At 40.6% G+C, this 26786-nt stretch overlaps 1 protein-coding gene across 1 annotated transcript; it reads right to left on the bottom strand.

Annotated features, from left to right (window-relative positions):
• Positions 1–215: 215 nt before the first annotated feature.
• Positions 216–20821, bottom strand: LOC101157508 (NLR family CARD domain-containing protein 3). Its single transcript, XM_023961769.2, has 10 exons — positions 20664–20821; positions 17479–17592; positions 16564–16677; positions 14733–14811; positions 14344–14569; positions 12430–14218; positions 9716–9889; positions 8347–8517; positions 1640–1686; positions 216–1527 (listed from the first exon to the last, which is right to left on the bottom strand). The coding sequence occupies exons 1-10, from the start codon at positions 20675–20677 to the stop codon at positions 998–1000; spliced, it is 3258 nt and encodes a 1085-aa protein (XP_023817537.1). The 5' UTR covers positions 20678–20821; the 3' UTR covers positions 216–997.
• Positions 20822–26786: the final 5965 nt, after the last annotated feature.

Raw genomic sequence — 26786 nt, 5'->3', positions numbered from 1 at the left:
TTTGTCAGAGGCTCATCCTGACACAACCCTCTGGATTTATCTGGGCTCTGGACCAGCACAATAAACCTCTTCGTGGCTAAATTACTTGAATGAAGTAAATACAAAACAATAGTCAAAAGAAATGGCTTAATGTATCTGCTAGGTACTTAGAACATTGTTTTGAGGTGGCCCAGGCGTTGTCAGGCTATTTTTTCACAAAAAGGAAAACACCAACATGATTCGGAAACTCTTTATTTAAACCATTTTTCTGGGGAGATTTAAAAAACCCAACTTTGGAATTAGAATAAACCGCAAACATTATGATGATGAGCAGCATCTAAACAAAAACAATAATGATCTTGCAGGTGACAACAAAAAGGTGTTATTTTTGTCATGAGTGACAATGAGAACATTAATAATTATGAAAAGTGTTAAATCCATTTTTTAACATGAAATTTGAATTGAAGGCAAAAAACATTTAAAGGCTAATTAGTTTTTATAATGGTTTATCTGATTCATCTTTGTCAATTCAACCCCACACACATAAACATCGTTCCATCAGAGAAACCAACGTGCTGGAAATTACTTGAGACTTTGACTGTTATGAGAACAGCAGATCCTGGAATGATATGATAATAACGGCAGCGTCCATTTTTAAGACACAATAGCAGTAAAACATTTGCAAGTAATCACGGAAAAGGAGTTTCAGAAGGAAACCGTTTGAAAACATGTTTGTGAGTCAACGGAGAGACAGTTACAGACAGAAGGATCTGTTAACCCTTGTGCTATCTTAGATGACCCCACCCTTACATTGACATGTTCTCCCTACCATGACAAAGGTGGATAAAGGTGGAAAGATTTCATGTAATCCATGGACACCAGTGAAGATCACAAATCATTGAAGAAAAAAGGTTCAGAGCACTGTCTAGTGGGTCTAGATGACCCAACGTTAAAGTGCCTCGGATAGCACAAGGGTTAAACAGAGTTTCTTTAACAGAAACACATTTTTTCACCAAACTCAGCACAGAACCACAGAGGAGCCAAACAAACTGAAACCAAATCCAGGATAAAGAGGTTCAGTGAATGTGGTCTTGACGGTGTGGAGGTGAATCAGTGAGTTAGAAGAAACTCTGAAGAAGGACAGAGTGCCTGCAGGACAGTCCACATACACTGCTACTCTGTGAGAGGAAGAGGAGGAGGAGGAGGAGATGGAAATTTGTCTGTTATTGTGGCAAGCAGTGTAACCATCATCATCAGAGCAGCTCAGACTCCAAGATTGACTGTTCCATCCAAACATACAGTCATTCATGTTTCCTTTTCTTCTGATTTCTCTGTAACTCACTGACACATCAACTCTTCCATTCCATTCAAACTCCCAGTAGCAGCGACCGGTCAGACCATCTCTGCACAACAGCTGACATTGATCAAATCTGTCTGGATGATCCGGATAAGACTGACACTGCTTCACCCAAGTCACCTTCTTGCTGTTTTCAGATAGTTTCAGGTATTTGTTCACTGTGTTTGGGTCAATAGCGAGTTGACAGGAATCTGATGGAGAAAACAAACACAACCCAGCAGAAGTTATTGATGCAACATCTGTGATGCGTGATGCTGGAAAGAGCTGCCTTGTTGTCATGAATCAGATAAAAAGCACACTTACACTTCCTCAGACCTGGTGTCAACCATCGGACCCCAGCAGGTTCCAGCCTAAAAGGGGTTAAAGGTTTCTGTCAACATGAAGATATGGACAACATATACTGTATTTTCACGACCAAAGGGCGAACCGGGTATTCGGGCGCGGTCATCGGGCGCGGATTTTTCCGTCTTTGACACATACAAAAGGTGCACCGGGTGATAAGGCACGGGCACGTTAACGCCCCGTTCGGACCCTCAGAGCCTCCAGAGCAGGTTAATAAAATAACGGTGTTCTTTAGAGGAAACCTTTTTTTTTGTTACACACTCACTTGCACGCGCGTCTCCCTTCCTCCTTATCCTACACACATGCTCAGCGAATACAGCGCTGCCGGCCTTTCAGCACAAACAAACATAAACACACACACACACACAGGCCTGCGCCGTGTGTCTGCTTTTCTCCTTCCTATATGCGTTGGCGAAAACACAGGCTTACGCACTCAGTGTGTGCGTGCTCAGCGGGAGCAAATCAGAGTAAGTTTTGATTTGTTTTTTAATTTTTATTTTTCCTCCGCATAGCTGATAGCTGGAGTTCAAACAGGGCTTCAGCCATTTTGTAAACAATGTTGTGGGGACCTGGGCCTTAGCCACGCCTATGGCCACTAAGACTCATGGGAAGTGTTGATTTCCACACCATGAGTTAGGCTCATAGTAGTGTAAATGCGGTAATTCTTTTTCTCAGATACTTTTTTTGCTCTTCTGACTAAAGTCTGTGAACGAAGCATATGTGCAAATACTTTGACACTTGCCGCGGTTACATGCGTAAAATATCTTGATCGGATCAATGGTTGGATTAAAATCCAACCGTGTACATGGGATCAGGAAAAAAATTCTGATTAGAACGAACATTCACATGGTCACACTTTCGGTCAGAGTAAATCATTTGGGCATGTGCAGTAGTGTTGAAAATACAGGAAGAGGAAATGAGTCCCGTTGTAAACGATCAGAGTTGCCATATACATTCATACAGAAGCTCGGTAATATACGAGATGATATTCTAAACGTGCTTTTATAAATGTTATGAATATTATGAAGCGCCTGTTCGCTCATCATTTTTATTTTTAATCCGTGTGGTCAGTGCTTTTTTTGTGGAAAAACGGAGCTGGAAGAAGCCAGGGTTATGAGAGGCTAACACGGACGAACAAACTTATAGCCTTGTTTGATGAACACAAAATCCATGCGGGAAATGCCGCAATCTCCATCTTGGCTGAACGTAAATATGTGGGAATAACATCAGCCTTTATTTTGTCGGGACATGACTGGAAACACAAATCCACGTTGATTGTTTGAACAGTTTCTAAGGACTGAGCGACATTTCTGCTTTAAAAAGCTCATCCACCGCCCCAAAGCAGCTGTGTGAGCTGGCGACTGGAGGTTGAGGAAATTAAATTTGTGGGGACATGTCCACATCAGTAACACCTAACCCAGGTTCACAGAGTCCACTACCACAAGGCCCCCCAGATCTAGACAAAGAGCCAGACCCAGGGGATCCCACTGCAGAGACCCCGTTTACTGAGAAGGGTCCATCACCGATGGGGAGGATCCCTCGGAGGAAAGCTGGAATTAAAGCTAAAATGTAGAAGTAGTAAAATAAAAGATAAAATAAATTAATTAGAATGGAAACTAAGTACATAAATAAATTCAACAAGTGGGTCTTGTTTGCTAAACTCAAACAAGACCGAAGTTATTATTTTTGGCCCACAGAAACAAAGAGAAAGTCTCAGCAGCTACCTTCATTCTCTGTCTCTCAAACCCTCAAATCAAGTCAGAAATCTAGGGGTAATCATGGACTCTGACCTTAACTTTAACAGCCATATCAAGTCAGTAACATCAGCGGCATTTTACCATCTGAAAAACATTGCCAAAATAAAAAACATAGTGTCAAAACCAGACCTGGAGATACTTATCCATGCATTTGTCTCCAGTAGGTTAGACTACTGTAACGGCCTGCTCACCGGCCTCTCCAAACGAGCTGTAAAACAGCTTCAGTACATCCAGAATGCTGCTGCTCGAGTCCTGACCAGAACCAGGAAGTATGATCACATTAGTCCTGTGCTCAGGTCTCTGCACTGGCTCCCTGTACCTGAAAGAATAGACTTCAAAGCAGCTCTGCTTGTGTACAAGTCTCTCCATGGCCGAGCACCAAAGTACATCTCTGACATGTTAGTGCCATATGAACCATCTCGTACTCTGAGGACCTCAGGGGCCGGCCTCCTGTTGATTCCCAGAGTCAGAACTAAACAAGGGGAATCAGCGTTTCAATATTCTGCAGCTAAAATCTGGAACAGCCTCCCTGAAGGCGTAAGACAGGCGTCTTCTGTGTTCATGTTCAAATCTAGACTTTAAACATTTCTGTTTAGCCGTGTATATGACTGAAAGCTCCTATCTGCACTTTTCGTTCCTTTCCTTCCTTTATTTTTAAATCAATTTTCAAATTTTTCTTTTCTTTTAAAGTAAATTTTACGTTGATTATTTCTATGATGTATTGGGATTTTAATGCATTTTCCTGTTTTGTGAAGCACCTTGAATTACTTTGTGTACGAATTGTGCTATACAAATAAACTTGCCTTGCCTTGCCTAAATAAACCTTAGTAGACATGTAAAATGGTAAAAGTGGCTAAATACATTAAAATGAATAAATAGATTGATTAAAAAATAAATAATAAAAATTGCTATATAAATATACACATATCAAATTGATAAAAAGAGAAAATAAAAATATCCAATTAATTCCTAATTTTCAATTAACAGCAAGATTAAAAAGGTAGGTTTGAGCCTTCCTTTAAAAACACAAACAGTCTGCGACCCTGAGGCTCTCTGGGAAGCTGTTCCACAGGGAGGTCCATAATAACTGAATGAGGCCTCACCGTATGTTTTTATTCTAACTTTTGGAATAACCAAAAGGCCAGAATCAGAGGACCTCAGGGTCTGCGAGGGCTCATACTTTAAAATTATATCAGATAAATATGAAGGCCCAAGACCATAAAAACATTTAAAAACCAATAAAAGAACTTTAACCCTTGTGCCATCTTAGATGACCCCACCCTTGCATTGACGTGTTCTCCCTACCATGACAAAGGTGCATAAAGGTGGAAAGATTTCATGTAAACCATGGACACCAGAGAAGATCACAAATCATTAAAGAAAAAAAGGTTCAGAGCACTGTCTAGTGCACATGTGTCAAACTCAAGGCCCGGGGGCCAAATGTGGCCCGCCATGTCATTTTATATGGCCCGCGAGAACATAAAAGTTTTTGATTTTTTAAAATAAAAAATGTATTTTAGTTGATTATATATTATTTATGTGTAGTTGCTGTAATTATTCAAAGTTTGCAGGTCTTATGTCTGTATGCAGACAAAATGTTACACGTGTAATACATGTTCTTTCTAGCTCAGTTTTATGTTATTTTTCTTCATTCACTTGGACAATTTGATCCTTCATTGATGGATTTATGTGGGTTTTAATAAGCAGAAAAAATGTAAAAGGATTTATGCAAGAGTAACAAGCAAACATGTTTTCTATGCAACTGTAATTGTCACTTTAAAAAGTTTTAATAAATAAATCAGTTATTTAACATTAAGGAGTGGTTACATTTATTCTTCAATACATTTAATTACATGTATAAGTTATATCTGGCCCTCTGAGGACAGCCACTATGCTGATGTAGCCCTCGGTGAAAATGAGTTTGCAGCCCTAGTGGGTCTAGATGACCCAACTCCCAACGTTAAGTGCCTAGGATAGCACAAGGGTTAAAATCAATTCTGAATTGCACAGGGAGCCAATGCAGCGATTTTAAAATAGGTGTATTGTGTTCTCGCCCCCTGGTCCTCGTCAGCACACGTGCGGGTTAATTTTGCAGAGGTTGAAGGTTCGATGTCCTTCTTCTGGGAAGACCAGAGAGCAAGGTATTACAATAATCTAGTCTGCTGGAAATAAAAGCATGCATCAGCACCTCTGTGCTGGCAATAGAAAGCAATGGGTGGACTCTGGCAATATTTTTAAGATGATAAAATCCTGTTTTTGTTATTTTTAATTTGTGGGATAAAATTCATCTCAGTCAAAAATAATGCCTAGGTTTCTGACACTGAGACGGTTTGTAATTTTTTAATTTAGACAAAGCTATCTCTCTCTTGTCTTCAGAGCCGATCACTAAAACCTCTGTTTTGTCCTTGTTTAACTGTAGGTAGTTCTCTGCCATACATGACTTAATGTCTAAAATGCATTTTAAGAGTGTGTTGACCGACTCTTCATTATCAGGAGACAAAGCGATGTAGAATTGAGTGTCATCAGCGTAGCTGTGAAAACAAACGCCATGCCCCCTGATGACGTTCCCAAGTGGCAGCATTTATAGATTAAAAAGTATTGGGCCTAAAATTGAACCTTGGGGGACCCCACAATTGATTTCAAAAATATTTGAGGAGCATGTATCCATACTTACATAAAATCTTCGATCTGTGAGATAGGAACAAAACCACTTCATAAAACTATTTGAGTTGAGTAAAATACTGTGATCTAATGCAGCAGTCAGATCCAGTAGTGCCAGGACTGAAAGTTTCTGAGAGTCGAGGTTGCATCTAATGTTATTTACTATTTTGACAAGGGGCGTCTCTGTGGTGTGGTTTGTCCTAAAACCGGATTGATATTTTTGAAAAATGTTATTTCTGTTTAAAAACCAAATGAATTGGATTAAAACAGTTTTTTCAATCATTTTACTTAAAAATGGTAAGTTGGATACTGGATGATAATTGTTATAATTGTTTGGATCTGAATTACTCTTCTTCAGAAAAGGCCTCACCACTGCCGTTTTAAAGGCAGCAGGGAAGACACCTGTCTGAAGAGAGTAATTTACTATATTTAAAAGCTCAGACTCCAAAAAGTCATAAAATGTTTTCAACAACGATGTGGGGATTGGGTCTAAAAGGCAGGTGGTTGGCTTTAACTGGGAGAGAACTCGGCCAAGTGCCACGGTGTCAACCAGGACAAAACTTTCCAGTATTTCCTCCGATGAATAGAATGCTATAGATTCATTAAAATTAAAATTAAAATTAAAGTCCAGCGTAATTACGCTAACTCATATCCGGTCTTTTGGAACCGACATACCTAGAGTAAGCAAGTTCAGGCGGATTTCAGCCAGAGTTCAGGGTTAAAGTCAGGCTAGTTTAAACATGCCTTCTGGAATACCCCGATATTGTGTCTCAGTCAACACGTTATGACCCAAAAAGGCCAGAAAAAGCAACACTGATTGATGTGATCTCTGCAAGGATTTCAGTGATCATTGTTTTATTGCTTGCATTCGTAAAAACTATGCTGTCAAACTACCTGGTCAAATGAGTTAGTGATGTGTTCATAAAAATTTAAATGTGCAGGCATTTTTACATGATCTTTCTAAAACATGCTGGGACAGAATTGTGCTTATTACAACTGTGAAATGGGCTCTTTTCAAAGATAATTTTATTTTAGTCATCAATAAGCATGCACCTGTCAAGAAACTACTAATCGCATGGTTCTCTCAAGACCTGGAATTACTGCTAAGGCAAAAAAATTATGCCTGGCGTAAAAGCAGGGCTACCTTTTAGTTTAAAAGACGTCACAAATGAATTACTGTCTTTGGACCCAGAAAAAGCCAGCCAGATCAGATGGGCTTGCTGCCTTCTTCTTTAAAATAGCATCCCCTATATTATATCAGTTCCATTGACAAATATTTGTAATCTGTCCATCCAAACTGGTGAAATTCCACCTGAATGGCAATCTGCAATGGTTATTATTATTATTATTTAAAGGTGGTGACTGCTTTGACCTAAATAGTTACAGGCCAATTTCCATTTTACCCTAATCATGCTAACTATGCTAATTATGCTAATGTGGCTAAAAGTGCTAGCATTGCGCTCAACATCATCATCTCACTCAGAAAAACAAATTGCTTAAGATTCTTATTATTGTTGGCGTTTTGACACGTTTTTTTTTATGTTTTAAACCTTTTTGAGTGTTTGACCCTCGTTGCAAAATCAATATGGTGGGAGCATCCACTCATGGGGCAGAAGGCTGTGGGCATTCTGCTTCCATTCTACGTCCTATCTCTGTGAGATTTTCTGCTATTGCTACTTTGAAAACAAAGAACAGAGCAAGGCTCAATATTGAGACTTGAGAACAAAAACTCGTTTTTAAAGGTGTGTAGCACAAAGCACATCTTTTTTTTCTTTTTGCACATAGGTTCAACGTTATTGTTCTTACAAAGTGAAGAATTCTTTATTTCAATTTTTCTAGTCTCTACCAGCAGTAATGTTTAAGATTTTGATATGGTTTTAAAGTTGAACATTTTTGCGTTATTTTGTCACAATTTTTTCGCGGTGTCGGGGTGTTGGGGTGGGGTGAACATTTTTCCTCCTCCAAAGGGGGGAACAAGAGAAAAAGTTTGAGAACCACTGGTTTAAATGGTCTTAGACCTCAATAAACTAATCCAAATCATAATATGAATATGCGGCTTTCAAGCTGAGTTAACGATAGCTATGATGCAATCTATCTATTTCCTTATTATTGTTCAGGCTCACAAGGTTGCTGGAATCTACTCAGTTGATGTCGGGCATATATGGGGTACACTCTGGACAATTTGGAACACTGTCTATGTTTGCAGCTACTCCTCATCTGTCACACATTCCACAGTAGGTCTCTCCATACCTCAGAGAGTCCAGTCTCCAGTTTGGATCCTTCAGTCCAGCATTCAGGAGCTTCACTGCCTCCCCTGGATGATTGTAGCTCAGGTCCAGCTCTCTTAGATGGGAAGGATTGGAGCTCAGAGCTGAGGCCAGAGAAGCACAGCCTTCCTCTGTGATCAGACAGCCTGACAGACTGCAGATAAACAACACACATCCAGCACATGTTCACACAAACTTAAACGTTTTTTCTCCACTGTTACTGTGTTGTCATACGACTGAAGTTTGAAATTTATGAATCAAGTTGGACAAATGTCACATTTGAAGCTTTGATCTTACCCGAGCAGAACCATCTGGAACTTCAGATGAATCCACTGCCACTACTTTAAATTTATTTCTATCCTATTCTTCAGAATTTGCAGACCACTTCCTGCGCTGGGATTCAGAACATTCTACCACACTGTATGGTCACATGACTTTGCTAAATTCTAAGAGTTTCTACACATTGAAACACTTCCACAAATTTCGCTGTATGTGTGCAGACTATAATCAATCTATTCTATTCAATTCAATTCTTCATTATTGATGGCTTGATAATCTTTTGCTGCCATCATAACCTTTTATCTAATTTTGAAACATTTTAATGTTATAAGGTTGATTGGATTTTGCCTCAGACATGTTGATCTGATAGGAATAGAAATCAATTCATCGTTACACCCCTAATGCTTGCACAAACTTTGTTTGTCTACTTTCCTAATTTCTAGTGCCAGTACCATGCACTTGTCACGTAAACAGCACTTGCGAGTTCCTTGTGGAGATTGCAGGACTTGGAGCGGGAGGGGAGTCAAAAACAAAAAATTTGTGCCTTTGTCTTACCTTCTTCACCTCCTCTTTACCCTTGCATTTATCATTAGTTTTGGCTATGTCCTGTCGGCTGGTTTATAAGAAAAATGTCTGAGTGGATGATGGGTTAATAAGTGTTACATTTATCAAAGAGATAAAAGAATTGATCAACCAAGCACTAGAAAAAATGTACATGGACATTTCCGCACTACTTGACATTTTGCGCCGGCCACCTGCATGTTCCGCACAAGTTTGCCCATGTTATATGACTCAAGCCTTGGTAGAAAACAAGCAGTCAATTACTCAAAAGAAAATGTGTTTGTTTTCTTGTTTAAGAAAAAACAGAGCAAAGGGTAGAATTACAAATCTGTACCAAAGGAGTCACCAGCAGTGTAACTGTTCTGCATCAGTCCAACCCTCAGAACAATGAGAGAGCACACAACATAAAGATCATTTCCACAGATGTCGCTGTCAGGGTTTTCTTGTGTGCCTTTTTCTACATCCGAGAAAACAAGAAAAAACCTGAAAGCAAGAAATATTTGATAAGTCACCTGAGAGTCTCCATTTGACAGTATGGACTCTTCAAACCATCAGCAAGCTTCTTCACTCCTGAATCCTGCAAGTTGTTATTACTTAGGTCCAGTTCTACAAGACTGGAGGACTGAGAACTGAGAACTGAGGACAGAGCTTCACAACTCTTTCTTGTCAGGTTGCAGCAACTCAGGCTGAAAAGATAAAAAATAAAACATTAAACAGGACATGAATAAAGCAATTTTTTTTTAAATTGAATTTAAACTAACAGGATGCAAGCCTTCTACCAATCAAGTTCTGTCTTTCAGCTTGAACCCATAGCAAAATAACAAGTCTCTTTTCTGTTAAAAGAGGACAACAAAAACTAAGCCCCTTCTGAAATGCTAAAATATGTCAACCCACCCAAGGAATAGCTGTGTAACCAAGATAATGTTGGCTTCTGTTGTAAAACCATCTTCACAAAGGCCCTTGCCAAAGCATGTGGATTTAGAATTTTTCATGGGAGCAATGCAGTTGCCAAGCTGATACATGAGTGTGACAAAAAGCACCATTCAAGAAAGCCTTTGAACAAATGGACACAAATGAAATATTCCTTCCAAACAAGCAGTATGTTTAATGTTATATGTGCAGCTAAAATGTGGCATCGACTGCACTACCTCGCTGAACAGGCTTATAGTCACTGCAAAAACGAATTTCTCATGAACATTTCCAGATGGAAGAGGTATTTTATATTACAGTGTAAACTTGTATTTACACTGAGTTTCACCGTGTAATATTGCATCATTTGCAGTGGGGAGGATAAGCTGCCAAAAAGCCAAGTAGCAACTTGGAGCGTCATTAAACAAAAACAATGTAAAATGGATAATAACACATGTTTAGTACCTGGAAAGCCACAGGAGGTCATAACAGGACCAAGTATTAAAACACAAACTCTAGAAACTCATACCCTGGATGGGGAGACATCTTCAAACAGTTCTAAAAGAATATTAATTCTTGTAATAAAACCCTTGTTCAAACTGTTCTGAGACCAGCACAAAGAATGACATTTAAAATTAACCGATTTTATGCATGAAATTACGGAGATGGAGCTGCCTGGCCGGAGGGCAAGAGGACGGCCAAAGAGGAGATATATGGATGTCTTAACAGAGGACATGAAGTTGGCTAATGTTAGGGTAGAAGATGTTCATGATAGAGTGAGGTGGAAAAGGATGATTCGCTGTGGCGACCCCTGATGGGAAAAGCCGAAAGAGAAAGAAGATGCATGAAATTACGGAGCCCATGTTCTGACATCAAAAAAACTAAAATATATCTCGTTCCCACAAATTAATATCTTGTTCGCACGAAATAATATTCCGTTCCCACGCATTAATTAATGCATGCGAACAAAGTAATTATTTATGTCATAAGCCATTCATAAACTCAGATTGCTGCTTCGCCTACCGGACTTAACTCCTAGCTCCTAGCATCACAATTAAGGATGTGAGCAATAGTTGTATTTACAGCAGATACCTTCACATTTCTGTCTGTGTGTCACTACAGTTATAGGGACACAGTGATTGGTTGAGATGCATTATGGGGAAAATGTGATGCACAATGGGATATTGCTCACATCCATGTTTGTGATGCTAGGAGCTAAGTCCGGTAGGCGAAGCAGCCAGCCTGATCTTATGATAATTTTCTGATTTTCATCGAGACAATAATAGATCGATCATTGTTGCTTTTATTTTTACCCCTATTGAATGCTGACAGAGACACGGAAGTAGCGGCAGAAAGCCGCTTTTGCAGCAAGATGGACGGAGAGCATACCAGGATGTGAATGAACGTGATTACCGATGCTTTTTTGCTTTTTAAAATAATACATCTGATCTCTAAACATCCTCCGTGTCTTCAATGCAATGTAATGAGACACACACAGACAGAAATGTGAAGGTATCTGCTGTAAATCCAACTTTTACCCACATCCGTGTCTATGACGTGAATAACAGGATAAATCATCGGCTAGTTAGCATATAGCCTTCGAATGTAAAGCGACTGCTTTTATTCCTATTCGACCCTAAACTACAATATCCCATTCTTGTCTGTCTACCGGCCAGCCAACTGCCCGAATGCCGGCATGACAAGCAAAAGAGCTCCGCAGCTGAGCTAGGTCCGGTGAATCGTATGGCAAAGCAGCCAGCCTAGGTATCCTAAATCATATATTTTTCTTATATTCATTGAGACAATAATAAAATGATCATTCTTGTTTTTCTTTTTCCTTTCTTGAACGGATGTGGGTCACAGAGACATGGAAGTTACTGCTGAAAGCGGCTTTTGTGGCCGAACGGAGACAATATCCATGTTTATGAATGACTTATGACTTGAATAATTATTCCGTTCGCATAAATTAATTATTTCGTTCGCACAAAATAATATATTTCTAGGTAACGAAATAGTATTTCGAGGGAACGGAATATTATCTTGTGGGAACGGAATATTATTTTGTGCGAACAAGATATTAATTTGTGGGAACAAGATGTAAATCTGTGGGAACGAGATATATTTTAATTTTTAATGTCAGGACACGGGCTCCGTATAAACTTGTAAAGTTTATCAAAACATTTGTTATCTATGTTATGATTTCAAATTTAGTTATCTTACAATTGAAATGTCAAAAGCTGCCCCAGTTTTCCTGAAACTTAGATTGGATATCTTAAAGATAGTTTAATTACTTGATTGTTTTAATGAGTTTACTTACAGAGCTTTTCTGGAGGCTTTGATCACAGGTAGCAGTCTTAGAAGAGCCTCCTCCGAGGAAGAATATTTCTTGAGGTCAAACACTTCAAAACTTTCTTCTGATGACACTAAGATGAAAGCCAGAGCTGACCACTGAGCAGGAGACAGTTCATCAGTGGAGAGACGTCCTGAACTGAGGGACTGTTGGATCTCCTCCACTAGAGAACCATCATTCAGTTCATTCAGACAGTGGAACATGTTGATGCTTTTCTCTGCAGACAGATTCTCACTGATCTTCTCCTTGATGAACTTAACTGTTTCCTGATTGGTTTGGGAGCTACTTCCTGTCTGTGTCAGCAGACCTCGTAGGAGACTCTGATTGGTCTGCAGTGAAAGGCCCAGGAGGAAGCGGAGGAACAAGTCCAAGTGTCCATTTGGACTCTGTAGGGCTGTTGTTACAGCACTCTGGTAGAACTGAGTTGGCCTGATTTGATTTAATTTAGGGAACTTTGCTTTCTGTTTTTCAATCAGGTTAACTCCAGAGGTGATAAAGGTCAGATGGACATGAAGAGCAGCCAGAAACTCCTGAACACTCAGATGTATGAAGCAGAAGACCTTGTCCTGGTACAGGCCTCTCTCCTCTCTAAAGATCTGTGTGAACACTCCTGAGTACACAGAGGCTGCTCTGATATCAATGCCACAATCTGTCAGGTCAGATTCATAGAAGATCAGGTTGCCTTTCTTTAGCTGCTTGAAAGCCAGTTTTCCCAGTGACTTCATCATCTTCCTGCTCTCTGGACTCCAGTGAGCATCTGTCTCAGCTCCTCCATCATACTTGACCATTTGGACTTTGGCCTGAACCACCAGGAAGTGGATGTACATCTCAGTCAGACTGTTGGGCAGATCTCCTTTCTTTTTGCTCTTCAGCAGATCCTCCAAAACTGTAGCAGTGATCCAACAGAAGACTGGGATGTGGCACATGATGTGGAGGCTTCGGGATGTCTTAATGTGAGAGATCATCTTTCTGGCCTGCTCTTCATCTCTGAATCTCTTCCTGAAGTACTCCTCCTTCTGTGGGTCGTTGAAGCCTCTAACCTCTGTCACCATGTCAACACAGTCAGCAGGGATCTGATTGGCTGCTGCAGGTCGTGTGGTTATCCAAAGACGAGCAGAGGGAAGCAGGTTCCCCCTGATGAGGTTTGTCAGCAGATCAGCCACTGAGGTGGACTTTCTAGGGTCATTTAGGATCAGAGTCTTGTGGAAGTCCAGAGGAAGTCGACACTCATCCAGACCATCAAAGATGAAGAGGACCTGGAAGTCTTCGAAGCTGCAGATTCCTGCTTCTTTGGTTTCAGGGAAGAAGTGATGAACAAGTTCCACCAAGCTGAAATTCTTCTCTTTCAGCACATTCAGCTCTCTGAAAGTGAATGGAAATGTGAAGTGGATGTTCTGGTGGGCTTTGCCTTCAGCCCAGTCCAGAGTGAATTTCTGTGTCAAGACTGTTTTTCCGATGCCGGCCACTCCCTTTGTCATCACGGTTCTGATTGGTTCTTGTCTTTCAGCTGAGGGCTTGAAGAGGTTCTCTTGTCTGATACTTGTGTCTGTTCTGTCTGCTTTCCTGGAAGCTGCTTCAATCTGTCTGATCTCATGTTCTTGGTTGATCTCTCCAGTTCCTTTTGCGATGTAGAGCTCAGTGTAGATCTCATTTAGAAGGGTTGGGTTTCCTGCTTTAGTAATCCCCTCAAACACACACTGGAACTTTTTCTTCAGCTTAGACTGGATTTTTTGTCGACAAACTGCCTCAAAAGGTCCTGAATGCAAAGACAAACAATAGTAAATACATATTCTGAAGGTTCAATAACACATGTTGAGTGCTGTTAGGCATTGGTAAATCTAATTTGTCCAGTGGGTAAAGCCTTAAACCAAGTTCTCTTACTAAACTGCAGTTGATCAGCCAGCTCCTCCTTCTTCATTCTCCTCAAGAAGTTTACTGTGATCTTCATCAGTGCTTCTCTGCTGCTTGCGTGTTCTTCATCTTCACTCTCCATCATTCCTTCATCTTTTCTTGGACTCGTGAAGGTTCTTGGGTCATCTGGACTCAGAACTTGGTAGATTTTCTTCAGCTCATTCTTCACAAATTTGATTATGTTGGCTTCCAGCAGCTGTGACATAACAATACATTTATGAGTCATTCAGAGTGAAGTCACAAAGACAAATATCAAGTATGTGGTGAAACAATGACTGTCCACTAAGCTACAAAGTACAGCAAGAAGATGACATGGACAGAATTGATTAAAATAAAGTACTTATTGTACATGTACAGACCATAAATATGGAGTCCAGCTGTGTTTGATCCTGATGGACAGACTGACCACTGGGAGCCTCTGAATTCTGACGGCACACTCTATGAAGAAGCAGAAGTTTACTCCCTTTCTGTCTGTATGCGGTGATACAAGCACATGGCAGTGCGCAGACCCCCCTTTCGCTGGAGACCTCTCCAAGCTCTTCTGAAGGATGCTTGTCACATAGGACCTCTATGACAAGACCATTCTTGCTTCCAAACGTCCAAATTATACGATAGTATGTATATTAGCTAAGTTTTCTTATTACTGCAAGTTCTCCCTGGAGAATAATTCCAGTAAAGGAGACATATTTCTAAGGCCCCCCAAAGAAAAAACATTCTATCATTTGGTATTAGATTCTGTCCAAGTTTTCCTGCAGGACACAGTCAAATGCTTTCTCAAAGTCCACAAACACATATGGATTGGATGTGCAACTCCCTAGATCTCTTAAAGGTCTTAGCGAGAATAAAGTGTTGGATCAGTGGTTGAAAGACTTCACACTGCTTGTTTACTGGTGCCTATTAGTAGGAAAAAGAGAGATGTGTAGAGTTTTGAAAAGTACAGAGGAATGTAGTTGATGCATCACACATCACACGAAAGAGTAGTGGAAACTAAGCAAAGGTCAGAAGAGAACACTTTAGAGCAGAGCTACTCGTTCCTGGTCCTCGAGATCTACCACCCTGACTATTTCCCAGATTTCCAAGCCCTGTTAGCTGCTGATTGGCTCAATCAGATGTCTCCACATTCTGATTGAATGTATACACCTGGTGCAGGTAATCAGCAGCAAGCAGTGCAGGGAGAGTTGAAAAACAGACAGGGTGGTAGATCTTGAGGACCAGAAATGAGTAGCTTTGCTTGAGAGCAACTATGGTTAAATGCCACAACAGACAAACACAGTTGCAAAATTTGCTTTGCAGATGTTGCTGAAGGAGTACAAAGAAGGCAGATAGGAGCTGCATTGCATCTGTCAAGATTTAGAGAGAGCCTTTATCTTATTTGTAAACAATTTTTATGAGAAATTCTGCAGAGACAGAGGGGTATGTTCAAGTTATCCAGGATGTGCCTGAGAGCTGGGGGACAGTAGTGAGATCTGCTGTAGCTGAGAGCAGTTGAAGGTGGAGATGGGACCACCCCAAAAACCAGCTTTGAGATCCTCCTTATTTGCTTTGATGATGATGTTCTGTTTTACTGTATTAAGAGGGGGGCAAAGTTATCCAGAGAATTTATGACACATGTCAAAAGCTCAAAACATAAAACCCCCTTTAAGCTGTCACATATAAAATGTAGATGTACACACTAATAATGTCCTTTTTCCAAGTAGGATGTGCGTTTTGATGATGTGCACCAGTGAAGGTGGAGAATGGTGACAGCGTAGAAAAGCGTGTAAGCAGAAAACACGAACGCAGCCATGGAAATTTCTGATAAGTTTTTTGTATTTGATCTATCAACCTTTGTCCAGACTCAGACCCACTGCTCAGACAGAAAAACAAAACCTCCTCTTTGTGTTTGCTCCAACACCTCAGTGAGGATCAACTCACCCTGGGACACAGGACACAACCTCTTTTGGTCATTTAAAGAAAGTACTTTTCAAAACAGGATTTTCCTTATTGGCAACACAAATTTCACATTTGTTGGACCATCCGATGTTCCAACACCAGAAACTTTTCCAACATCCAGTCATTGAACTCAGACTGCTCTGTTAATGGCAAACACACCGCTTCTCATGAATGACAGAGATGTGAGAGAAAGCTGAGCTCGAATAACAACAGCACTTCAGACTGAAAACATTTTAAGTAGTTCTATGAGAAGCTCACCTCTGTGCAGCATGTTCCTGCTCTGATTTAAAATGAACAATAGCATCTTTTGATCGGTCGCTCCTCAAAGACACACAGCTGGGATTCTGTAAGGACGCGGCCCGCTGGTGGATCCTGCAAGAAATGTTTTCTCAGTGTGTAGATCATTTTTTGTATGAACTACAAACCAGTTTTACTGTAGAAAAACAGTTCAGATGTCAGTAACCCTTGTGCTATCCTAGGCACTTTAACACTGGGAGTGGGGTCATCTAGACCCCACAAGACAGTGCTCTGAACCTTTTTTCTTCAATGATTATTGATCTTCACTGGTTTCCATGGATTACATGAAATCCTCTTCACCTTTATCCACTTGTGTCATGCTAGGGATAACACGTCAATGTGAGGATGGGGTCATCTGGACCCCATAGGATAGCACAAGAGCTAAACAATGATCTACAACTAGGAAAACAATGTTAGAGTCTCTCAGTTTACTTTTAAATAAATGTAACTAAATAAATGTAAGTAAAGTCCAAGAGGCCATTCAATTGGCTGAAAGCGAGCACGCCTGTTTTGCTGACAAATCTGATTTGAAAGATTCATTAGCCAATGGTAAATTAGTTGACCTGCCCATCTTTGATTCTGTACTGGAAGGTTGTTAGCGTGTGAGCTTTAGCATGGCTCGTAGGTTTGTTACCTTCGGTCTTCAAAAATTACTGGCTTGTTCAACTTCCAGTGAATTTATAAGCAGGACAACAGTGGTTGAATGCAGTTGGCATTAAATCCAGAGAACTGTGATGGGATTTGCAATGAATTATAATATTCTATTATAATGGTTGTTAATCCGTTAACAAAGCTTGTTAAGGAATCTTAATATAAAGTGTTACCGAAACTTTGGATAAAGATTAAAAGTCAATTGCAAAATATAGTACAACTCACTTGTCCATAGCACTGTGCTGCTCTGATTGAAAATGAACAATCGCATCCTTTGATCGATCACTCCTCAAAGACACGCAGCTGGAACTTGGTACAGGTCCCCGATTCTTGTAATTCCTACAAAAAAAAAATGAGTGAAGGTAAACAATGTAAAATACAAATGAATCTTTTAAGATTTTCCTTTTTTTGTCAGTAAGACATGGAGTCAGGGAGACTTTTCTTTTTTATAAGGTATTTATAAGGTATTTTTCTCTTGGTCAAAATTACTTCTTCCTCTTGGAATGACACTCTGGTACCTTCCTGTTTTTTGTTCATGTCCATCCAGCAGTAGGAGGTCAGTGTGCTGTGATCCACCAGAGCAGCCAGACTACACCTGGAACTGCACGGATCAGCTCCACCTTTAAACTTTCGTCTCTGAATCAGATTACAATGAAATAACTGCATCCAGGCTAAATCACGACACTAATAATGATGGTGGGCGGAGCTACAGTTCGCCATTCAGTTTGGATGGTAAAGTGAAGAAAGGCCTCCTGCTGTTATCCCACCAACTGAAGCAAAGTCGCACTCTGAAGGAAACTGGTGAAATTTATGTCATGTAATGTTATTGTCACCCCTTCACTCCTTGTTCTGCTGCCGCAACGACGACTGCTCTCCACGTATGTATTTCTACACTGAAAGTGATGGGGAGGTGGACATCCTCTGCGTTCCAATGAAACTTCTGACTTGAATCAACCAATTCAGCAGAATGAATATAAATTCTTAGATTATAGATGTTTGGAAAAAATTATTTGCCAGGTGGAACCTTCAAATTTAGGATCTTCTTAAGTTTGTATTATAGTATACAATGGAGCTTGAATTTGGAGGTTTCTTAAGCTCGTATAATTGAGATGCCAGATGGAAGAAAAGATTGTGGCCGTTGAGCTCGTTCATAGTACTTTGATGGAAGCTTCGAATAATGGATGTTACTTAAGCATGTCATAGTATGCCAGTGGAAGCATCGGATTGGAAGTTATTGCCTTATTTAACTCGTTATTTCTGATGTGTACTTTTACTTTCACTTTGTATTATTACTATTTTGTTCTTTCTCATTGCTACTTTGTTTTTTGTCTTTTTCTAACTGCTACAATTCTTGTTTTGTCTGCTGTGACAAACGAATTTCCCTCATGGGATCAATAAAGTTCTATCTTATCTTATCTTATCTTAGTGTTGTCTTACAGGTTGGTTCATGGCGGTTAAAATTATAGTTCCTTACAGCGTTTTGCGGACATGGGCTCCACGTTCAATTTTATTGGCTCTTTTCTCTTCTTTCTAGATAGTGTGTTCCCTTCGTGGCGCTGTACTTGAACGGGGGCGGCTCAACGGTCAAAGGTGCCGAAACACACCTCATCTTATTACACACTGATTATACATTTACATTCTCTTCATCCTTGATGATCTTTGGTGTTGGGGGTAGTTAATACCCAAACGTTTTATGGAAATCTTATCTCATGGAATTGTACGGAACCTTATGCCAAACGGAAAGAATGTGAAAATAAATAATTTTTACTGCATGACTTGTCTGACTGAAAAGTTAATTAATTCAGAAAATATTATGTGTTTTATTGAGTTGGGGGATGTTGTAACAGTCTTACAGGCTGACCTTTGACTACAGGGTTTGTGCAGATGGAGGAGCACACACTCTGAACATTGCTTTAACTGGTTTCAAATTTTTGTCAGAGTCAACATCCTGCAGTCATTTTCGTTCATGTTTGAACATTTTTCATCCCAGCAAATGTGTTCCTCCTACATTTGTGCTCTGCAACCAAACTCTGGTGTGAGGCTAGACCACTCCTTGGATTTACTCTTTGCTTTCTTACAGTTGTTCTCAGTTGTTTTGGCTCATTTCTTGAAACTCAAGTGACATTCCTAAAACGAAAAGGTCAATTGGCCAAACACAATTACCCTTCTGCACAAAAGTTCAGCTTACTAGAAAAAAGTAATTTCTTCCCCAAAATTCAGCAGACATGCTTCAGAAGCAGATTCTTTGTCAGGTAAAGAGTCAATGCCATCAACAGAGATGGCATTGACAGAGAAAAATTGTAAATGAGCTGCTAAATATTTCCCTCTCTGTCTCTTCTTTTCATTTTACTCTGCCTTTGTTAAAAAAAGTCTCAGGTCTACCGAGCACACACATGAGGGACTCGTGAGTTCACAAGAACGGGAGGGTTACTTCCCTTTCCCTCCGCTGTTTAAACAACAGCAAAAAAAAAAATATGCAGTGGCAGAGCTACAGGGGTGCAAGTAGGGGCAGCTGCCCCCAATAAAACAGTTTTGACCCCCCCCCCACACTTGCCCCTCAATTTTTTAAGTCAATGTTAGTGTCATTATTGACAAAGATTAAGACATAAACAATCACATAGACCACAATGCATTGCATTTTTTGAAGATTTTTGTGAAAAAATTGCTTACATTTATTTTTCTAATAAACCATCAACCTTTTTTATTATTAGAACGCAGTGGATTCATAAATAGAAACGCTCATATCAATTAGATTTTCCATCCATCCGTCTGCCCATCTATCTATCCATCTTCTTCCGCTCATGCAGGACTTGGGTCTCGGGGGCAGCAGTATGAGCAAAGATGCCCAAACTTCCCTCTCCCAGGCCACTTCCTCCAGCCACAACAGTTTCTGGATTATCCCACATTATCCAACATAATGGGATGCTTCCTTCTCCTTTTGCCATGACAGATCACCTGGATCGGGATGGATCCAAAATTAGCCACAATGGCAGGGGGAGTTAGAAGTGAATAGAGACTGGAGTTAGTCTCTTCCGCCACTAGAGATCCATACCATAGGCTGACTGCAGACTGACAGGAACCAACAGGGGGCACTCACTGCTCTGTTAAACATTATCCAGCATTGTTACACTTTGACCAACAGAGACGGCATAAAACCTCCTAAATAAGTGAAGACATGTTTCCTGGTCAAGGTCAGCTGGAGTCCAGGGTCAGATTTCCGCTTGTTCAACCACTGTTGCTGGTAAGTGGATCACTAAACTGAAATATATATGAAAAGCTCTCTCTTCTTTACCCTACTTCACAAGAGCAAAAAAAAGCAGCAAAAAAAACAACAAAACAAAAAAAACAACTGAAGCAGCTTTGGTGAAAAAGACAGTTTAGACACTCTAATTAAGCAAAGAGGCTCTTACTCTGGTTCTTCCATGACCGTCTGCGACTCTGCTGTCCAGAGCAGGTCTGAGGAGAAGAAATCTTCTGCAGCTTTTCTGTCCTCTGAGTCTGCAGCAGCGTATCTCTGACGCTTTGTCAGAGCAGCTCTGAGATTACATCTTGCAGCTTTCCATGATTTCAATCATTCACCTGCTGACACGCCCAGAGGAAACCTGAACACAACAGTCCTGCTCATCAGGAACAACAGCTACATCCCCACCAGAGTCTGTCCACATGTGCAGCAATCTCCGCTGCATCAGTCAGTCAGCTACTTCTGTTGCCCTTTTGCTGCATTCATGATGCTGCTGGACGTGATAAAGAGCACATGGGGCAGGAGGAGAAGCCAACAGCTTCAGGCGAAAAGAATCAAGAGGAAGATGAAATTGAACTGTCAGCATCCTGTGGTCAAACTGCACTATCTCAATCATTCAAGAAGAGGTTTTAGTTTGACTGGAAATGACTCACCAACTATGTTTTACACTTTCCAGCAAAAATATTTATTTTGAATGTGTTTTTTGTTGTTTAATTTTAGAAAGAATTGTAGTTAAGCAGCTTTACTGCCACCTTCAGGACAATTAATATTTTCAGGACTTTGTAGATTTTCAGTTAGGGTTCAGGCCACACCACAGCACTGAAACTGCACTAGTTAGAGTCTCTAATGACTTATTGTTGGCCTCAGAAAAGGGACTACTCTCTATCCTGGTCCTGTTAGACCTCAGTGCAAGGTTTGACACTATCGACCACAGTATTTTACTCCAAAGATTAGAGCAGTGTTTTTCAACCAGTGTGCAGAAATGACCCATTTTGACTGATCTAAAAACATTTCCCATCTCCAGGATATCAGCTGTGTTCATCCAAACAGGCCCTGATAAAACACTGAGTAGTTAGGAATATGAAAGATCATAAAATACTTTTTTCTTTGTGTTTATTTGATTCTATTAAAGATATTTTGATCAGAATGACGGTACCGCAATTTTGCCGCAGCGTCAGCTCTGTTTTCAGAAAAGTCCCGCCCCTTTAACTGTCTCCACCAATCATTCTTGGAGGCTTAATCACATGTCATCAGTCTGACCAATCAGAAGTGGTTAAAGTCTTCACTTCCTTGTTCTGATTCTGCTCATAATGTCTCTCAGTTCCAACAAAAATACCATCTAAAGCTCGTCTTAAGTGCTGTAGCGTTCCACAGAATCCGGTATCAGACCGTGGAACAAGAGAACCAAAACAATCAGAGACGTTAGTCTTTCTGCCCTTTTGCTGCAGTTTTCACACTACATCTCCCATGATGCATAGGGTTAAAGTGATAGCGTCTCAGTGTACAGCGTACAAGCTAACCAGTAATCAAAGAATATTTAACTTACTATTAACATTTTGGAATCAAACTTAACAACAATTAGTTGCTTGTAGGCTACAAGAAGTTTGAAGCTGGGGAAAGTATGGTGAACATGGGGTTCTGTCCTCTGTCCTCATCAACTTCTCCTCTCCTCTGTTCTTGATCATTTATGTATCATTTAGTTCTCCATGCCTTTGTTTTATGAGTTGTCCCTCTTGTCCCTCTGATTCCAGATTCCAGTTGGCCCATCTGTACTCCTTTAACCCTTGTGCTATCCTAGGCACTTTAACATTGGTAGTTGGGTCATCTAGACCCACTAGACAGTGCTCTGAACCTTTTTTCTTCAATGATTTGTGATCTTCACTGGTGTCCATGAATTACATGAAATCTTTCCACCTTTATCCACCTTTGTCATGGTAGGGAGAACACGTCAATGCTCATCTTGACCCCATAGGATAGCACAAGGGTTACGTGGCTGTGAAATTCGCCTCTGGCTCGTGTGTGCGCCCCTAGCTGTCACCCAGCTCTATTTGGATAAAGCCCATTTGATACACTATTCAAGCATTCAAGTTGTTGTAGAGTTAGAAAAGCTAATTCTTCTCTGAGAGTTCTGATGCACCACCTGTCCATCCTGAGAGAGGATCCCTCCTTCATGAGGACATCTCTGATGTTTCTTCTTTTTAGCCCATAATCGGGTTCTAAGCGAGGGATTTTTCTGGGTTTGTCTAGTTTAGTTTAGCAATTAGCATTTGTTCGTATTTTATGACTGATGCCTTGTCTTTGTCCAGTTATTGATGTGAAGCCTGCTGAGACAACTGTGTTGATATATTGGAATATGTGAATCAAATAGAATTACATTTAACTGAATTTTGTTTTGTTTATAAACTTTACCTCATATTTTAGACAGCAGTAAACACTTAACAAGATTATGCTGTTTTTGACTGTCATATTGCGTGTTCACTGAGGGCAGAGGTTGGCTTTCAATCCCCTTAAGCGGAGTCATATCTATGCAGCTTAACATGGGGAGGGGTGGTGGTGTTTGAAGCTGCCCCTCTTCCTTCTGTTCAGTCATTTAAATCAGCTGTTGTTTATTCTTGATTGGGTGGGGTGGGGGTCTCAAGTTGGTTGCTTGATGAAAAATACTTTCATCAAGCAACCCTATTGCTCTAAGTGTAGGGGCATTTGGAGCTGTAGCGATGTCCGCACTTGTTCTTTTAAGGGGGGGGGGCGTAGTGACTTATAGGGCTGGCTATCCCTCCATCAAGTGGTAGTAACATCCGGATTTGAAGACACAATTTTTCCACAAGTCTCTGCTTAAGCTTTTTTTCTTATCAGTGTTTGAAGTTCTAGGTTACAGCTTCCAATAATTATGAAGACCACATAAACTCTGTGCTCCAGCTCTGATAAGAAACGCAAAGATTTTTGCTCATTAGGAGTATTCATGATTTTTATACAATATTTTTTAGGTCTGCTAAATAACCACCAGGGGGCATCGGGCAGGGATGTTCTTATGCTGATAAGAGTTTGGGGTGGATCCAGAGGGTAATGGAACTTCTTTACAAAAATGCAATCTTTCTTGCTCTATTGTTTGCTGATTAACTAGAAAGAGTTTTGCAAAGACACAGAAACGGTAAACAGATGGAGTCAGGGCATCCTTAAAAAAAGTAAAAGCAGTCTTCTCATGGTCATGTGGGTCCATCTCTACTTACCAATACCCCCATAGCCAGGTCTATGGTGGAAAACCAGGCTGCATGGGTCATGAAGTTCAGGGTCTCTTTGATTCTGGGAAGAGGAAAAGCATCTTTGTGCGTTGTGGAGTTCAACTTCCGATAATAAAACCTCCAACTGCCGTCTTTCTTTTTCACCATCACAATGGGTGCACCCCATGGGCTGCTGCAGGGGTGGTAGTAGCCTGAAGCACTCTCATAAGGGCGCTGATTCGCCTGTGGGAATACAGTGCCTCACCGTGGAGGTCCTCTCAAAGTCTGTCTCTTGAGTGGAGAAAACTTTGACCCACTTCTGGAGCAGCATCTGCTGCTGGCCTTGCTCATCCTCTGTCAGGTCTGGTTGGTGGCCAGCTTCGTTACCTCATTGTGGTCGCAAGCGTCCACCAAGCCCACCTCACAAACACCCTCAACTCCAGGCATCAGACAAACATGTTGTGAGCTGTAGATGTCATTGTCTTGAAAACAATACCCAGCCCAACTTCTGGTAGTGCCCTATGGGAACACACAAACTGTTCAGATCACGGATGCAGGGGGGATTTGACAGCTAAAGCACTAGGCTCCTCGAGTGCCTCCACCAGGCCAAAAAAAAATCATTTTTGCCAGTCACCACAACCCATTGGCACATGGCAAACGCAGTCCTCCAGGCACTCTGAGACCTTGGATTCTGGCAGAAGAAAGAAACAGGGCCATCATTACATACCAACATGCTTTCACTACATTTATTACTTTACAGAGGGGGTTAGTCAGAAACTCATCCTCTACAACACATGTGTCAAACCCAAGGCCTGCGGGCGAAATGTGGCCCGCCATGACATTTTATGTGGCCCGTGAGAGCATAAAAGTTTTGAGTTCCTTAAAGTAAAAAATACAAATTTGTGCATATTTATTATTATCTTGAGGGAATCAGACTTGAAATATTGGATTGGGCAACTATACATCAGGACTTAAACACTGTCCATATAACCTAACCTGACAGAATCAAATGTAAAAGGATTTATGCCAGAGTAACAAGCAAACATATGTTTTCTATGCAACTCTAATTGTCGCTTTAAAAAGTTAAAGTAAATAAATAATGGAAAAGGAAAAGCAAAACAGGTGAAACAGCATATCTCTGCACGTGCCAAAAGCAAAACCTAACAGCTTTTTGTCTTGGTAAGCTTCACCACTGTTATGTTGCTATAAGAATGATCAGAAGTGACACCCTAATTATGGAAGCGATTCTGTAGCATAATTAAAAATAAAAGTCAAAACCAGATATGCTTTTTCATTTTCAAAATGAAGCTGCATTTTTTTGACTCAAAATTAAAATAAAAAAGCAATCCACCAAAATGCTTTTTCATTTTCTTCTTCTTCCACTTTCGGCTTCTCCCATCAGGGGTCGCCACAGCGAACGAGTCGCATGGTAAATTTGGCAATGTTTTACGCCGGATGCCCTTCCTGACGCAACCTTCTTTTCTTCTTCAACACTGCTTATTCTGTCACTTAATTAAAATGATGATGAAAATGATATTTGACATTTCATTTTCAAAAAGTTCTCTGGTAAATATGTAGCAAAATTCATTTAGAAATGTCAAATTTGACAATTAAAATGGATTAACAGAAATGCTTTTTCATTTTCAAAATGTAACTGCATCAAATGACTCAAAATTAAGCTGAAATATCAATACTTCAAAATGCTTTTTCATTTCTACTTAAAAACTGCTTATTCTGTGTCATAATTAAAACGAAAATGTAAAGAGGGGATTGCATTTGCATTTTCACATCCACCCTGCGAATAGTGTCTCAATAGTCATTTCGAAAAAGCATTTCCAGCGAGGAGGCGGGGCGATGACGTCAGTGCTTTCTCTTTGTGTTGCTAAGAGACACAGACACACTAGGAGCAGTGTAGCTTTGTGTTAGGGGCAGAGAAGAAGGCTTTGTGACAGTTGTGAACTTCTGATGATTGTACACAGCTTCTCAGGACTACGTAGCAGCAGTTCCGCCTTCTGAGGTCCTCTTTCGGACGCACCGCATAGCGGAGTGCGAAGCTCCCGACTGCCGAAGGCGGAAATGCTGCTACAATCTGAGAAACCATCATATGAATTTGTGTTTCCAGTGGTGTCCAGAACAAAATAAAGGTTTATGTGATTCCCACATATTTACAAATTTATTTGCAGCTTCGCGCTGAATTTGCTCTTGGATGACAGCTGGAGCCCCATCAACAGATAATGCATTTTTCGCATTAAGATCCAGGTTTGAGCAGTCCAGGTCCAGCTGTTTGTGAACAGGACCCGGTTTTAGGTGATCTTAATGCGAAAAATGCAGTGGAATGTTCGTTTAGTGCTCTGTGAAGCTGTGAATCGCAATCCAACTTCAGCGTCGTCTGAAGATAGTCTCCTGCAGCTTCGCGCTGAGTGAGTGTTGGTCTAACCAACAAACGTTTAGAATGGTGAAATCTGCTATCTGTTGATGGTGCTCCGGCTGTCATCCAGCTGCCGGTCCAAAGAAAAAAAGCTTGTCCGCGGTGCATCCGAAGGAGGACCGCAAAAGGCGGAAATGCTGCCACGTAGTCCTGAGAAGCTGTGTACAATCATCAGAAGTTCACAACTGTCACAAAGCCTTCTTCTCTGCCGCTAACACAAAGCTACACTGCTCCTAGTGTGTCTGTGTCTCTTAGCAACACAAAGAGAAAGCACTGACGTCATCGCCCCGCCTCCTCCCTCCTCAATGCTTTTTCTAAATGAATATTGAGACACTATTCGCAGGGTGGATGTGAAAATGCAAATGCAATCCCCTGTTTGCATTTTTGTTTTAATTATTACACAGAATAAGCGGTTTTAAGTATAAAATGAAAAAGCATTTTGAAGTATTGATTTTTATCTTAATCTTGAGTCATTTGATGCTACGACGGAGTATTAGGGCCACCAAAAAAAAAAGTAAAATTACGAGTTTTTATATCGTAAATTTATGAGATAAAACTCGTAATTTTACAAGATTTTAAGTGGAAGTGAGCATCATGCAGAGCAGCAGGTGAACGCCGCGCAGCAACAGAGCAGACCGACTAAACT

This window comes from Oryzias latipes, chromosome 13, assembly GCF_053564925.1.
Source record: "Oryzias latipes strain Hd-rR chromosome 13, Olatipes_Hd-rR_3.1".
In the NCBI taxonomy this organism is placed as follows: Eukaryota; Metazoa; Chordata; class Actinopteri; order Beloniformes; family Adrianichthyidae; genus Oryzias; species Oryzias latipes.
This window is presented reverse-complemented; position numbering and strand designations above follow the sequence as displayed.